General features: G+C 39.4%; 1 protein-coding gene across 6 annotated transcripts in view; it reads left to right on the top strand.

The window, feature by feature from the left end:
- Nucleotides 1–12276, top strand: part of ROS1 (ROS proto-oncogene 1, receptor tyrosine kinase) — a 115962-nt gene that overhangs the window by 30689 nt on the left and 72997 nt on the right. For all 6 annotated transcript variants that reach the window (XM_058735075.1, XM_058735073.1, XM_058735076.1 and 3 more), the window contains exons 12-17: nucleotides 93–190; nucleotides 4284–4780; nucleotides 6236–6448; nucleotides 7417–7527; nucleotides 8536–8714; nucleotides 9459–9650. In XM_058735075.1, the coding sequence (XP_058591058.1) occupies nucleotides 93–190; nucleotides 4284–4780; nucleotides 6236–6448; nucleotides 7417–7527; nucleotides 8536–8714; nucleotides 9459–9650 (1290 nt within the window). The remainder of the gene's footprint in view (nucleotides 1–92; nucleotides 191–4283; nucleotides 4781–6235; nucleotides 6449–7416; nucleotides 7528–8535; nucleotides 8715–9458; nucleotides 9651–12276) is intronic.

Below are 12276 nucleotides of genomic sequence, written 5' to 3'. Positions count from 1 at the left end.
GGACACAGTGAAAAAATAAAAAAAGAAATACTTGTTGCCAAACTGAACATAGACAGACACTGATCTATACTGATGCATGCTTGATTCTCTAGGTATACACCTGTGATTTAGAGAACTGCTCAAACACTGAGGAAATTACTCCTCCGTCAATTACCACACCTCAAAAAATTGTGGCTGATTCGTACAATGGGTAAGTGTTAACCTTATGATGATGGATTCTTTTCCTTGGCAAGAATCTTTGGGAAACTTGCTTGATAATGAAACATCATAGAATTAGAGGAACCAATCTATAGATCTTATTTCAAATAAAATAAAATATAATTTTAGGCAAAGTTTTCCTTTTATAGAGCCACGAGGAAATTTCTTGCAAACTTGAACTACAACTTCTCAAGTTGAGTAGATTTTCCTCTCCTTCACGGTAAAATATGAGTATACGGGAAAGACCTCTTGTGGGGGACTCAGGGATAGATTCCAGTCCTGGATTTGTCATTTTATGGCATGACTCCGGGTCCCTTTGCCCCCTCAACACTCCCCGCGGGAAGTCCTTTCTGACTGCTTCCTTTCATCGTACTGTTTCTTTTGCTGAGCAATTCAACACCAATTCATTTCTCTGGTCTGGTTCTCACACCTATCAGAAGCTGGCTTTGCAAGGTAGCTGCTATCACCCACCTTTGGACACAGGTATTGATGGTTAATAACAAGGAAAAATTTCCCGCTATAAATATCTATTTTTCCCCCCACAAATGAAATAGACACATTTTAGCTCAGCTGTCCTGCTTAAATTGCAGTATGACTTGTAGCAAGTAACTTTTCGTTTATCTATTCATATGTGGAAGATAACAATGCTGGCCCGGTTGGGTTATTTTGAGTATGACATGAGGTATTCCCTGTGAATATATGTTGTGATCTCCAAATGCACATAAATGTGAAGGATGCAAACACAGAAAATTATTTTGTGAATATTATTTCTTAAATGTGACCGGATAATAACAGGCTAATAACAATAAGCAAGGGCAATGTTTGTAAGATTACTTTTTTTTTCTTTCCTGTATGAGTAAAATTGTTTTCATTTTGAATGAAAACAAAGTATATAGCCCAAGGCGCTTTTTATTTTTCATGAATTGACATTAAAAACAAAGGTTGCTCATTGTTGATCTGAAATCAAGTTTTCTATTCATATTTGTTCGTACTTTACTAGTTACTTATTTTATCTTAGGATTGAATGAATCACTGAATTCAAGAATGTGTTTGAAAAACACTGTGATGTAGGATAAGTCTTTTGGATTCCCTGAATATTATTTTTCTCATTTGTAAAAGTCTAAGATCCTATGAAATGGAACTTTGTTGCTGACAATTACACAGAAAGCCTCATTTTATAAATAAACTTCACCTACTAAAATAATAATAAATATATTTATAATATTATGTGTAATAATATTATATTATTATATTTATAATATTACGTATAATAAATGTAATAAGGATAATAAAATTCACCCATTACATCAATCACTCAAAATTCATCTTAGTGAGGTTTTTGGTGGCTCTTTTTTTTCCATTAGGATAAAACTGTTTTGTGCTTAGATTTTGAAATGTGACTAGAAATATTAACGATAATTGTTATTAATTGGGCACTTAGTATGTGCTTCTAAGTGTATTACTTCCAAAAATTCATTTAGTTCTTGTTCATCCCTATGAAGTAGGTACTTTTGCTATGTCAGTTTACAGATAGGAAAGTAAGGCACAGGTTAGTAATGACCCAAGATCGCAAGGCTCTTTTGCAATGGGACCAGTACTTGGCTCCCAATGTCTGTCTTCTAATCATCTCCCTATACAATAATAGGGTTTCTGTAAAAATCAGCATATAACTTTCAGCAACACTTTGTTTGTAGTGTTCCTAAGGAACTCCAAATGTGTGAAATCATTTATTCTCCTGGCATTAAAAATGGTTTCCTTTGGACTCCTGGGTGGCTCAGTCTGTTAAGTGTCCGACTTTGGCACAGGTCATGATCTCACAGTTCAGTAGTTCAAGCCCTGGATCGGGCTCTCTGCTGTCAGCGCAGAGCCCGCTTCATATCCTCTGTCCCCCTCTCCCCTCCCCCACTCTCCCTCTTAAAAATAAACATTAAAAAAAAGCATTAAAGAATGGTTTCTGTTGTTATTTTGCACCAGTGAATTATTCACTCACTGAGGCTTCTAAACTTCTTCCCTTCTTCCCCACCCCTGCTTCTCTTTCTCACCTCTGTCTTCTTCCCCCCTCCCCCCCACACACCCCAGCTCTGTTAACTTTCACTCTCTTTTCTTTCCCCTCCAAAGTGGCAAAGAGTATTAAAGACCCACACTCCTCTTTACTTCAGTACAAGGATTGTAATCTTCATGCCAAATCTTCCTCTTATCTACCCTGAAATCCCTTTATATTCCCTTAATAGCTTTGAATTTGGGAAACAAAAGCAGGCAGTTAAGAGCCAAGTTGTTTCTGCTTTTTGCCTGCTACAACCCTTTCTTTTTTATTTTTATTTTTATTTATTTTTTTTTTTTTTTAATTTTTTTTTTTTTTTTCCAACGTTTATTTATTTTTGGGACAGAGAGAGACAGAGCATGAACGGGGGAGGGGCAGAGAGAGAGGGAGACACAGCATCGGAAACAGGCTCCAGGCTCCGAGCCGTCAGCCCGGAGCCCGACGCGGGGCTCGAACTCACGGACCGCGAGATCGTGACCTGGCTGAAGTCGGACGCTCAACCGACTGCGCCACCCAGGCGCCCCCCTTTCTTTTTTAAAAAAAAAATTTTTTTTTTTTTTTTTTTTTTTTAGCGTTTATTTATTTTTGAGACAGAGACAAAGCATGAACGGGGGAGGGTCAGAGAGAGGGAGACACAGAATCTGAAACAGGGTCCAGGCTCTGAGCTGTCAGCACAGAGCCCAACGCGGGGCTCAAACTCACAGACCGCGAGATCATGACCTGGGCCGAAGTCAGCCGCTTAACCGACTGAGCCACCCAGGCGCCCTGCTACAACCCTTTTTTAAGACAAGAAACATAGGTTAACATCTCAGCGTGGAGTTTATATCTCAGATATTATTCTAGCACAGGAGTGGAGCATATTGATAAAGATTTGGGACAGCCATCAAGGAGAACAAGAACAGGACTGAATAGGACAAAGAAAATGATTGGACAGTTGTGATGAAATGTTGGAATCCTGTCAATCCACAGGGTTGTGATAAGAAAGATTTACTAAGCAGAAGTATACTTTTGTTAGCATCTGTCTCCATGATCACACATTCAAAATTAGCTTCATCCAAATTAATAGTTTTATGTTTTAGTTCAAATTCTATTTACAGATTTGGTTTATCAGTGAAATATTTTGGTGGTGTTTTTATTATTAAAAACTCACCTTCACTGTTGCCATGAGATTTCCATTGGCTTCTCCTAACTGCTGGGTGGTCCATCCCAGCTGTTTTGCTGTCTTGTGGGGTTTTAATCTTTATGATTTGCAAAATGGTAGCTCTATTGCCCCACTCAACTGTAAATATTAAAAAAAAACTTAGTCTACTCCAAAATGCAAAGTAGTTTTACTATTATATTTATGTACTATAAGATATTTATAGCAAAATAATAACTGGCTTTAAAATAGGTTAAACATTTTTGCTTTATTTTATCATTCACAATGCATGGGAAAATTTATTGAAAGAATTAGATTTAAGAATATGTGCGTTATGGAGAAAAGTGTTTTACAATAAATAACACATGTAGGCATGTAATTTTTATATAATATGCTTTCCTTTAAAAGTAAGCTTCATTAGGGGGCGTCTGGGTGGCTCAGTCAGGTGAGCGGCTGACTCGGGCTCAGGTTGTGATCTCGTGGTTTGCAAGTTCGAGCCCCACATGGGGGTTGCTGCTGTTAGTGCAAAGCCTGCTTCCTCTGTCCCCCTCTGTCTGCCCCTCCCCTGCTTGCACTCTCTCAAAATATAATTAAACATAAAAAAAAGTAGGCTTCATTAGAAAATCTTAAAGACACTTTTTGCTCTTAAATTTTCTGATTCCTTAGAAAGTCACATATATGGTTAAAGACAAAGCATTGTTAAGTGAGACTGAAATTTTGCAATGTTTCAGCCTCTAACTTAAATGAATAGTGCATATCTTTAGTAAATACCTTTACTCTTTTGCACCTTGGGACACCCTGGACTCAGTGACTGGTAAGATCAGAGGTTCTGACTGCACAGCAGGACAAAGTGTTACCCTCACCCTTGCATTGGATCACACCCGGCTTCTTTTGCTCCTATGTCAGGTACGCGTTTTATCTCCTGAAAGACGGCATTTATAGAGTAGATCTCCCTGTGCCATCTGGTCGGGACTCAGAAGCCCTGCGTATTGTGGAGAGTTGCACGTTAAAGGACTTTGCAGTGAAGCCACAGTCCAAACGAATCATTTATTTCAATGACACCGCTCGTGTCTTCATGTCAACGTTTCTGGATGGCTCTGCTTCCCATCCTGTCCTAGCTCATGTCTCCTTTGCTGATGTGAAGAGCTTTGCTTGTGAAAACAATGACTTCCTTGTCACAGATGGCAAGGCTGTTTTCCAACAAGACTCTTTGTCTTTCAATGAGTTCATCGTGGGATGCGACCTGAGTCACATAGAAGAGTTTGGATTTGGGAACTTGGTCATCTTTAGCTCCTACGCCCAGCCACACCCCATGCCGGGCCGCCCCCAGCAGCTCTCCGTGCTCTTTGGCTCCCACCAGGCCCTGGTTCAGTGGAAACCCCCTGCCCTCGCCATAGGAGCCAGTGAGTGCCCCCTCCCCAGTGTGGTTTCTGGCCTTGATGGAAGGAGAGTTTGAACTGCTTGACATGCGACTCAATTTTGAGAACCCGTAGGTGATTATTCAGTCATCAACCAGAAATGCTTTTTAACTCCAGAAAAAGTGCTTATACATTTGTTCTGCATTTATTATTAGGAGGATCTCTGCATTCACCATCTATATCCCAACAGAATAGTTTGCACATTCATTGAATGTCACCCAGGGGCCAGGCACTGACATTGTGGTCTGAGTGAATGTATTAGCCAGAGGGATAGAGAAGGTGGGTTGAGATTTGGACCCATCTAGACCTGACATGAATTGGAGCAATTTCTTAAAGCTCTTTGAACTTGAACTTTCATCTCTGGAGAGGCAGTGTATATGGAGGGTCAGCAGGTGGGCTCTGGGGCCAGCCTACATGGTTTCAAAGGCGGGCCTTGTCATTTATTAGTAGAATGATCCTGGGCATGCTACTTAACCAGCCCATGCGTTGTTTTCCACTACTGGAAAACTAGAATGTTACTTACATATTTCTGTGGGATTGTCATGCAGATTAAATTAAGGTGCTTAAGGAGGGCAGCTTTTGGGATGAGCACTGGGTGTTGTATGGAAACCAATTTGACAATAAACTTCATATATTGAAAAAAAAAATTAAGGAGCTTACGTAGAACACTTAGTATCTAGCACAGAGGTGGGCAAACTTCTTCTGTAAAGGAAGGACTAGATAGTACATATGTTCAGCTCTGTGGGCCATATGGTCTCTGTCATAGCTACTCAAGTCTGCCGTTACAGTGTGTAAACAGCCATAGATGATATGTAAATGAGGAACTGTGGCTGTGTTCCAGTACAACTTTATTTACAAAAACAGGCAGAGGGCCAGATCTGGCCTGTGGGCTGTAGTTTGCCAACTCCTGATTCTAGACTATTTAGCAAACATGGGCTATTTTTTACCTTACGACAAAGCTAACTATGCCTGTTTGCTGTATATTTCAACTGCCTTATAGGAAGTTTTTGTTGTTGTTGTTTGTTTGTTTGTTCTTGTATAGTTTGGATTTCTAGAGGAAGGTGCTATGCAAACACTGAGAGTTGTAGTAGAGATTCATCATTAAACGTTTTTTCTTGAGGAGACTGGTTACACTTAGCGGTATTATAGAACACCCTCCTGACAATTTTACGTAGCCACATATCTAGCTTTGACTGAGCTTGACTCTGATTGGCTAGAAATGATGTCTCCTTCGACAGAGCAAAAGCTATGGTGTGGCTGGAATGGACAGTATCCTAGTCATATCATGAGACTAACCCTGATGACTGGCGGGGTAACAGGTTTTACTGCCCAATTACCCTTCCACTCAAGATGAAGGTGTAGATGAATTTACTGGCAATTTTTTGTTTGCCCTTGTCTATGTCACCCTGGTCAGTAATGTGGTTTAACTCTTCTCATTAGGTCCCTCCGCCTGGCAGAACTGGACTTATGAGGTGAAAGTATCAACCGAGGACTTTCCTGAAATCACTCGGATTTTCTCTAACATAAGTGGGACCGTGCTTAACGTGCCTGAGCTGCAGAGTGCTGCAAGATACAAGGTTTCTGTGAGAGCCGGTTCTCCCAAGGGGCCAGGCCCTTGGTCGGAGCCCTTGGTGGGCACCACTCTGGTGCCAGGTGAGGAAACGGTCTTTTTATTTTTTAAAGTTTATTTATTTTGAGAGAGAGAGAGAGAGAGGGAGAAAACGAGTGGGGGAGAGGCAGAGAGAGGAGAGAGAGCCCTCCAAGCAGGCTTCATGCTGTCAGCAGAAAGCCTGACGTGGGGCTTGATCTCATGAACTGTGAGATCATGACCTGAGCCGAGATCAAAAGTCGGATGCTGAACTGACTGAGCCACCCAGGTACACTGAAAATGTCCTTGATTTAGGGAGTAATTCTGACAAAATAGGCTTATTCTCTGTGTCCTTAAGAGTTCCTCTCCTCCAGGGTGGTAAAGAAATTAGAATGAGGGTGCATTTTTCACTTGAGTATGTGTTCATTATCTGGATTAGGAAAGCAAATAAGGCATTGTGTGATATTGAATTTACATTTCTAAATTGTTATTTTAAACTTTTCAAGATATTTTTAAGGAAACAATATTGTTTCTTCTTCCTTATGGCTTTCTTCTTTCTCATGGTTTGTTAAGTGATAATAGCCCTGGAACTCAGAAGGTCATAGTGAGAGAAGTTGAGGGGCTCTGAATTATGCTGAATTCCATCCTCTTGGCTGAAAAGGAAACGGAAAGATAACTATTACATTTGCATTGCTATTGTTACCACGGTGGCTTTTGGGTGCTCTGCATGGGATCACAGCAACCAATATCCAATGGGGCAGGAGGATTGTGCCACGACGATGACATTGCTCTAGAGGCAATGTCACCACACACTTCTCTTCACATTCAGCTTCAATTATTTATCCAAAAATCACAAAACGTGTTTAATATGATAGGTAATTCTGTTAGGCACATGTAGCCATCCATGTCCTTCCACAGTGTTTTTCAAACGTTGATATTCTTATACTTTATAAAGGAAATCTTGGGGTATAAGATGTGTCCCTTAAAACGTGTGCCTTCTGCAGTATTTCTTTTCTTTTTTTTTCCCAAACAGCTTCAGAACCACCATTTATCATGGCTGTGAAAGAAGATGGGCTTTGGAGTAAGCCATTAAATAGCTTTGGCCCAGGAGAGTTCCTGTCCTCTGATATAGGAAATGTGTCAGGTAAACACCAAATCCCTTGTTCACTTGGACGTCAGGATTCTACTTACAAGGCTTCCTATGCTCTTCAATACATTGAAAGAATTGAGTGTTTGGGTAGTAGGACAATAATGAAAGGAAAAAACATTCAGTGAACTACACTGCCAGTGTAGAAATATCAGTTCTCAGGTATAGGTGCTGTTTATTATTTCACAAAAGGTGAGGCTATTTATTGATGTATTTGAATGTATTTGAATCTGTCAATGTTGTCTCATGGTAACAGCCTATCTGGTTCCACTTAAAAACAGCTATACTTAAGTAATTTGTTATGTTTGCTGTAAGACTGAAGCACGGAATGGTTGCATGAAGTTCTAAATACAATGTAAGAAACAATTTCTTGACACAGAGGAATATTAAGTAAGAAGTGGGTCATTTTGCCTAGAACACATTAGAATGAAGGAAAAGTCTTCGTTGTAGGATGATGCAACATTGAACTTGCCTGCAGATGGCACCTTCTATAACTATATTACTTATCTGATTTATTTGCTGGGCCACTAAAAGTACAGCAGCATTTCTGACCAACGTAGGAGTTGGACTTAGGAGGTAGCAAGGTAATGGTACGAAGAATGATGCTTTGGAGTTGTCTTCACTCTGGGCTCCCCATTTTTATCTGTGAGGCCTTGGGAAGAATAGATAATCTCACTGAGTCTTGGGCTCCCCGTGTCAAAAATGGGGATAATTCCGACTTCATACCTTTGTTTTCAGATTTAAGTGAGATACGTAAAGTGCCTGGGACGATGTTTGGCAAAGAGAGGTGCTTGGTGAATATCAATTCCTCTTCCTAGTCCCCCCGGGGTTGAGCTTTTGAGATAACATTATAGAAGTATTCTTGATAGATCCCTGAAGTTCTAATGGATATCATATTAGTATGTGCTTTCAAATTACGTGGAGGTGCAGGAGTGATTTGCTGACTCACCATGTTTATGCTGGCATACCTGAAAAATAACTGCTACTAATTCATTTTGTTTTGAGACATGGACTGGTATAACAACAGCCTCTACTACAGCGACACGAAAGGTGATGTTCATGTGTGGCTGCTGAATGGGACGGATATCTCAGAGAATTATCGCATACCCAACATTGCAGGAGCAGGGGCTTTAGCTTTGGATTGGCTGGGTCAATTTCTGTACTGGGCTGGAAGGACGTATGTGGTAAGTGAAAGCTCAGCATTCTGGATGCTCTAGAACAATACCCAACCACTTCAGTGGCTGGGAGTTTTCATGTCGTTTTTCATACTTGTGTGCCACCTATGCTATTATTTATTTAATATTTGTCTCTAAACATACTCATTTTTTAGCTAAAAGGGATTTATGGGTAAAGAAAACTTTATATCGCTGTTTGTTGTGCTAGTTATATATTTTCAATAATAGCTTTTTAAAAAAACTTTTTAATGTTTATTTTTTATTTATTTATTTTTTCAACGTTTTTTATTTATTTTTGGGACAGAGAGAGACAGAGCATGAACGGGGGAGGGGCAGAGAGAGAGGGAGACACAGAATCGGAAACAGGCTCCAGGCTCTGAGCCATCAGCCCAGAGCCTGACGCGGGGCTCGAACTCACGGACCGCGAGATCGTGACCTGGCTGAAGTCGGACGCTTAACCGACTGTGCCACCCAGGCGCCCCTAATGTTTATTTTTGAGAGAGAGAGAGACAGAGTGTGAGTGGGGGAGACGAAGAGAGAGAGGGAGACACAGAATTCAAAGCGGGCTCCAGACTCTGAGCCGTCAGCACAGAGCCCGACGCGGGGCTCACACTCGCAGACCGCGAGATCATGACCTGAGCTGAAGTCAGACGCTTAACCGACTGAGCCACCCAGGCGACCCTGCAACACACTATTACGAAATGACAATGTCATTTGAAAATTATTAATCAACCCTACTATTATGTTTTATAGATACAAAGGCAGTCTCTGATGACAGGGCACACGGATATTGTGACCCATGTGAAGTTGCTGGTGAACGACATGGCGCTGGATTCGGTCGGAGGATATCTCTATTGGACCACACTACACTCAGTTGAAAGCACCAGGCTAAACGGAGAGAGTTCCCTTGTAATACAGGCACAGCCTTGGTTTTCTGGGAAAAAGGTGACAACTTAAAAATAAGACCTGATCATTTAGTCATACTAAATAGTGCTATCGAATAGTTACGATAATGCTGTTTCTGCTTGTTGGGAATAGTTAAGGTAGAATCTGAAAGGAAATACTGTTACAGTAAGATCTTGGTGTAACCAAATTTTTTCTAAGTCTTATTTAAGTGTCATAATAATTAAACAAACTAAGATACAATATGGAGATGTTTACACTCTGCTGTATCTTGAAAGGACCCGCACTTAAAAGCACTTTAATTTCTGACTATTTTTGTAATCTTCAGGAATTGTATTGGCTATTTTAGAGCTTCTTATTGAGTAATGAGTAGATGTTTTATTATCTTTGATCAATTTTGGGTCCTGACTGCTCTAGAAACTGTGACTCCTAGACAAATTATTTCACTTCTCTTTGCTTCCTTGTCTGAAAAATGGGAATGTTAGCAATTGCCCTACCTCTTAGGGCTGTTGCAAAGATTGAATGAGATAATTAATGTGAGATGCTGAGAACAGTGCGAGGGCACATGGTAACTACTCAGTGGTCAAGCTCTTATTATTGCAACTAAATCTGAAAAGCACACCTGATACAGGAACATTTCTAAAACAGATGTTACTTCCTCAGCTTCTAGAAGCAAAACTTATTTTTCTTGATCTTCAACTTCTACAAGCAATGCCTATCTTCTTGATACCCTGTAGCCATCATCTGAAATTTCTGAATTTTGTCTTTCCTGTAGGAAATTTAGCAATCACAGAAAAGCATGAAAAAGAAAGAAAGCACTCGTACTATTTCTACCTAGGATATTCCTTAATTTTTTTCTTACTGTTTTAATCATTTTTCTTCTGCCAGTAGAGATAAATCACCCGTAATATAAATAAACCAGATCATTTCTAAGCAAATTATTGAGTCACATGATCCCCAATTCTAGGATTTTTAAAAATTTATTATTTATTTATTTATTTATTTTTTAAATTGAGATATAATTGACATAGAACATTACATTAGTTTCAGTTGTATATACAGATTATAGCACAGATATTTAAAAGAAATGCAATTTTTTTTCCACAGGCTTTTTTTTAAAATTTTACTTATTTACTTTGAAAGAAAAAAAAAAAAGAGAGTGAGCAGGGAAGGGGCAGCAAGAAAGAGAGAGAGAGAGAGAGAGAGAGAGAGAGAGAGAGAATCTCAAGCAGGATCTGCACTGTCAGCGTAAAGCCCCGTATGGGGTTTGAACTCACAAACCATGAGATCATGACCTGAGCTGAAATCAAGAGTCAGACACTTAACCAACTGAGCCACCCACACTCCCCTAAAAGAAATACAAATTTACGCAGAGATTAATCATTTCTGTCAAATAATGAAAACATCCCTTAATTTTATTTTGGAAACTTTGAGTCTGAATATAGGAAAAGTATATCTTTTTATGTCTCTATAAGTGCTGGGGGAAAGTACTTTTATTTTTGTAAAAGCATATTAAAGATAAAAAAAATATTATCTCAAGAGTAACATTCTGTCTGTTCCTGGGACTTTGTCAGTAATGTCCCCCAGTGCTCTGATCTTGTTGTTTGAGTAATGTTCACTCTGGAAAGTTCTACAGTGGCCATAGGGACTTTTTTGTAAATGAGTGGAAAACTAGATTTCTCAGCATGTTTGGGGAAACACATCCTTCTTTAAATTCCCACTCCAAATCCTTCACAGGCTGGGGAGTGCTGCTTGTACAAATCTATAGTTTGGTTCCATGGTTTGATGTCTTACCCATCTGCCTCCATTAATGCTAGTGGGTGTTTTGAAGGTAACATATTTTGCACCGAGCAAAACTCTTCATTTCACTGTCATTCGTTCCTTCATATGTTACTCATAAACTTATCATGGAGCCATGAGATACTGTGCAATCAATAGGTATAATAAAAAAAAACAGCCAATTATTTATAGAAAGGCTTGATATTTGTGTGATTAAAAGGGAGAATGCAGTGAGACATTCATCTAAAGTGAAAAGATAGCCGCTGTCACATCTGATGGATCGGGCAGGCTCATATATATATGTAGTGCACGTTACCACAGGATTAAACCTCAAGTTTATAGTTATGCCTTGTTGGCATTTCCAAGGCATGGCTGTTATAGACAACAGTGGTTACCAAAGATTTATGGAATGTCCTCTGGCCCTGTTTAAATATGGGCTCAAATGACTGATGCAAAGGAATTGGGTAATGACCCAACACCTGAATATTATCTATGACTCGAATAGTTTGCTGTATTCTAGAACAGGGAGTTGTAGAATATTCTTTTTTTAAGAGATAAAACAGACTTTTTGATTTAGAAAACTTAAGTGCATCTCATTATGAATAATGAAACAAGATTAACCTGATTTCACTTTAACTGACACAATAATCAATAAATTTCTTTTAGCCTGAGGCAAGGACATGATTCAACTCCCAAAAGGCTGGGGATTGCTAGATAGTTTTTTGTTTGTTTTTTGTTTTTTATTTTGTGGGTAAGGAGTAGACTGAGTTTCCTTGAAGACAGAGGTTGTGATTTATATGACAGCTGGAGGTTTTTGCAATGATGTGCCTTTTTTTTTTTTTTTTTGTTCTTGGATACCTTGTTGTATTCTTTTTACATTTCTCACTGG

Source organism: Neofelis nebulosa, chromosome 6 (assembly GCF_028018385.1).
Source record: "Neofelis nebulosa isolate mNeoNeb1 chromosome 6, mNeoNeb1.pri, whole genome shotgun sequence".
NCBI classification, from domain to species: domain Eukaryota; kingdom Metazoa; phylum Chordata; class Mammalia; order Carnivora; family Felidae; genus Neofelis; species Neofelis nebulosa.
This window is presented reverse-complemented; position numbering and strand designations above follow the sequence as displayed.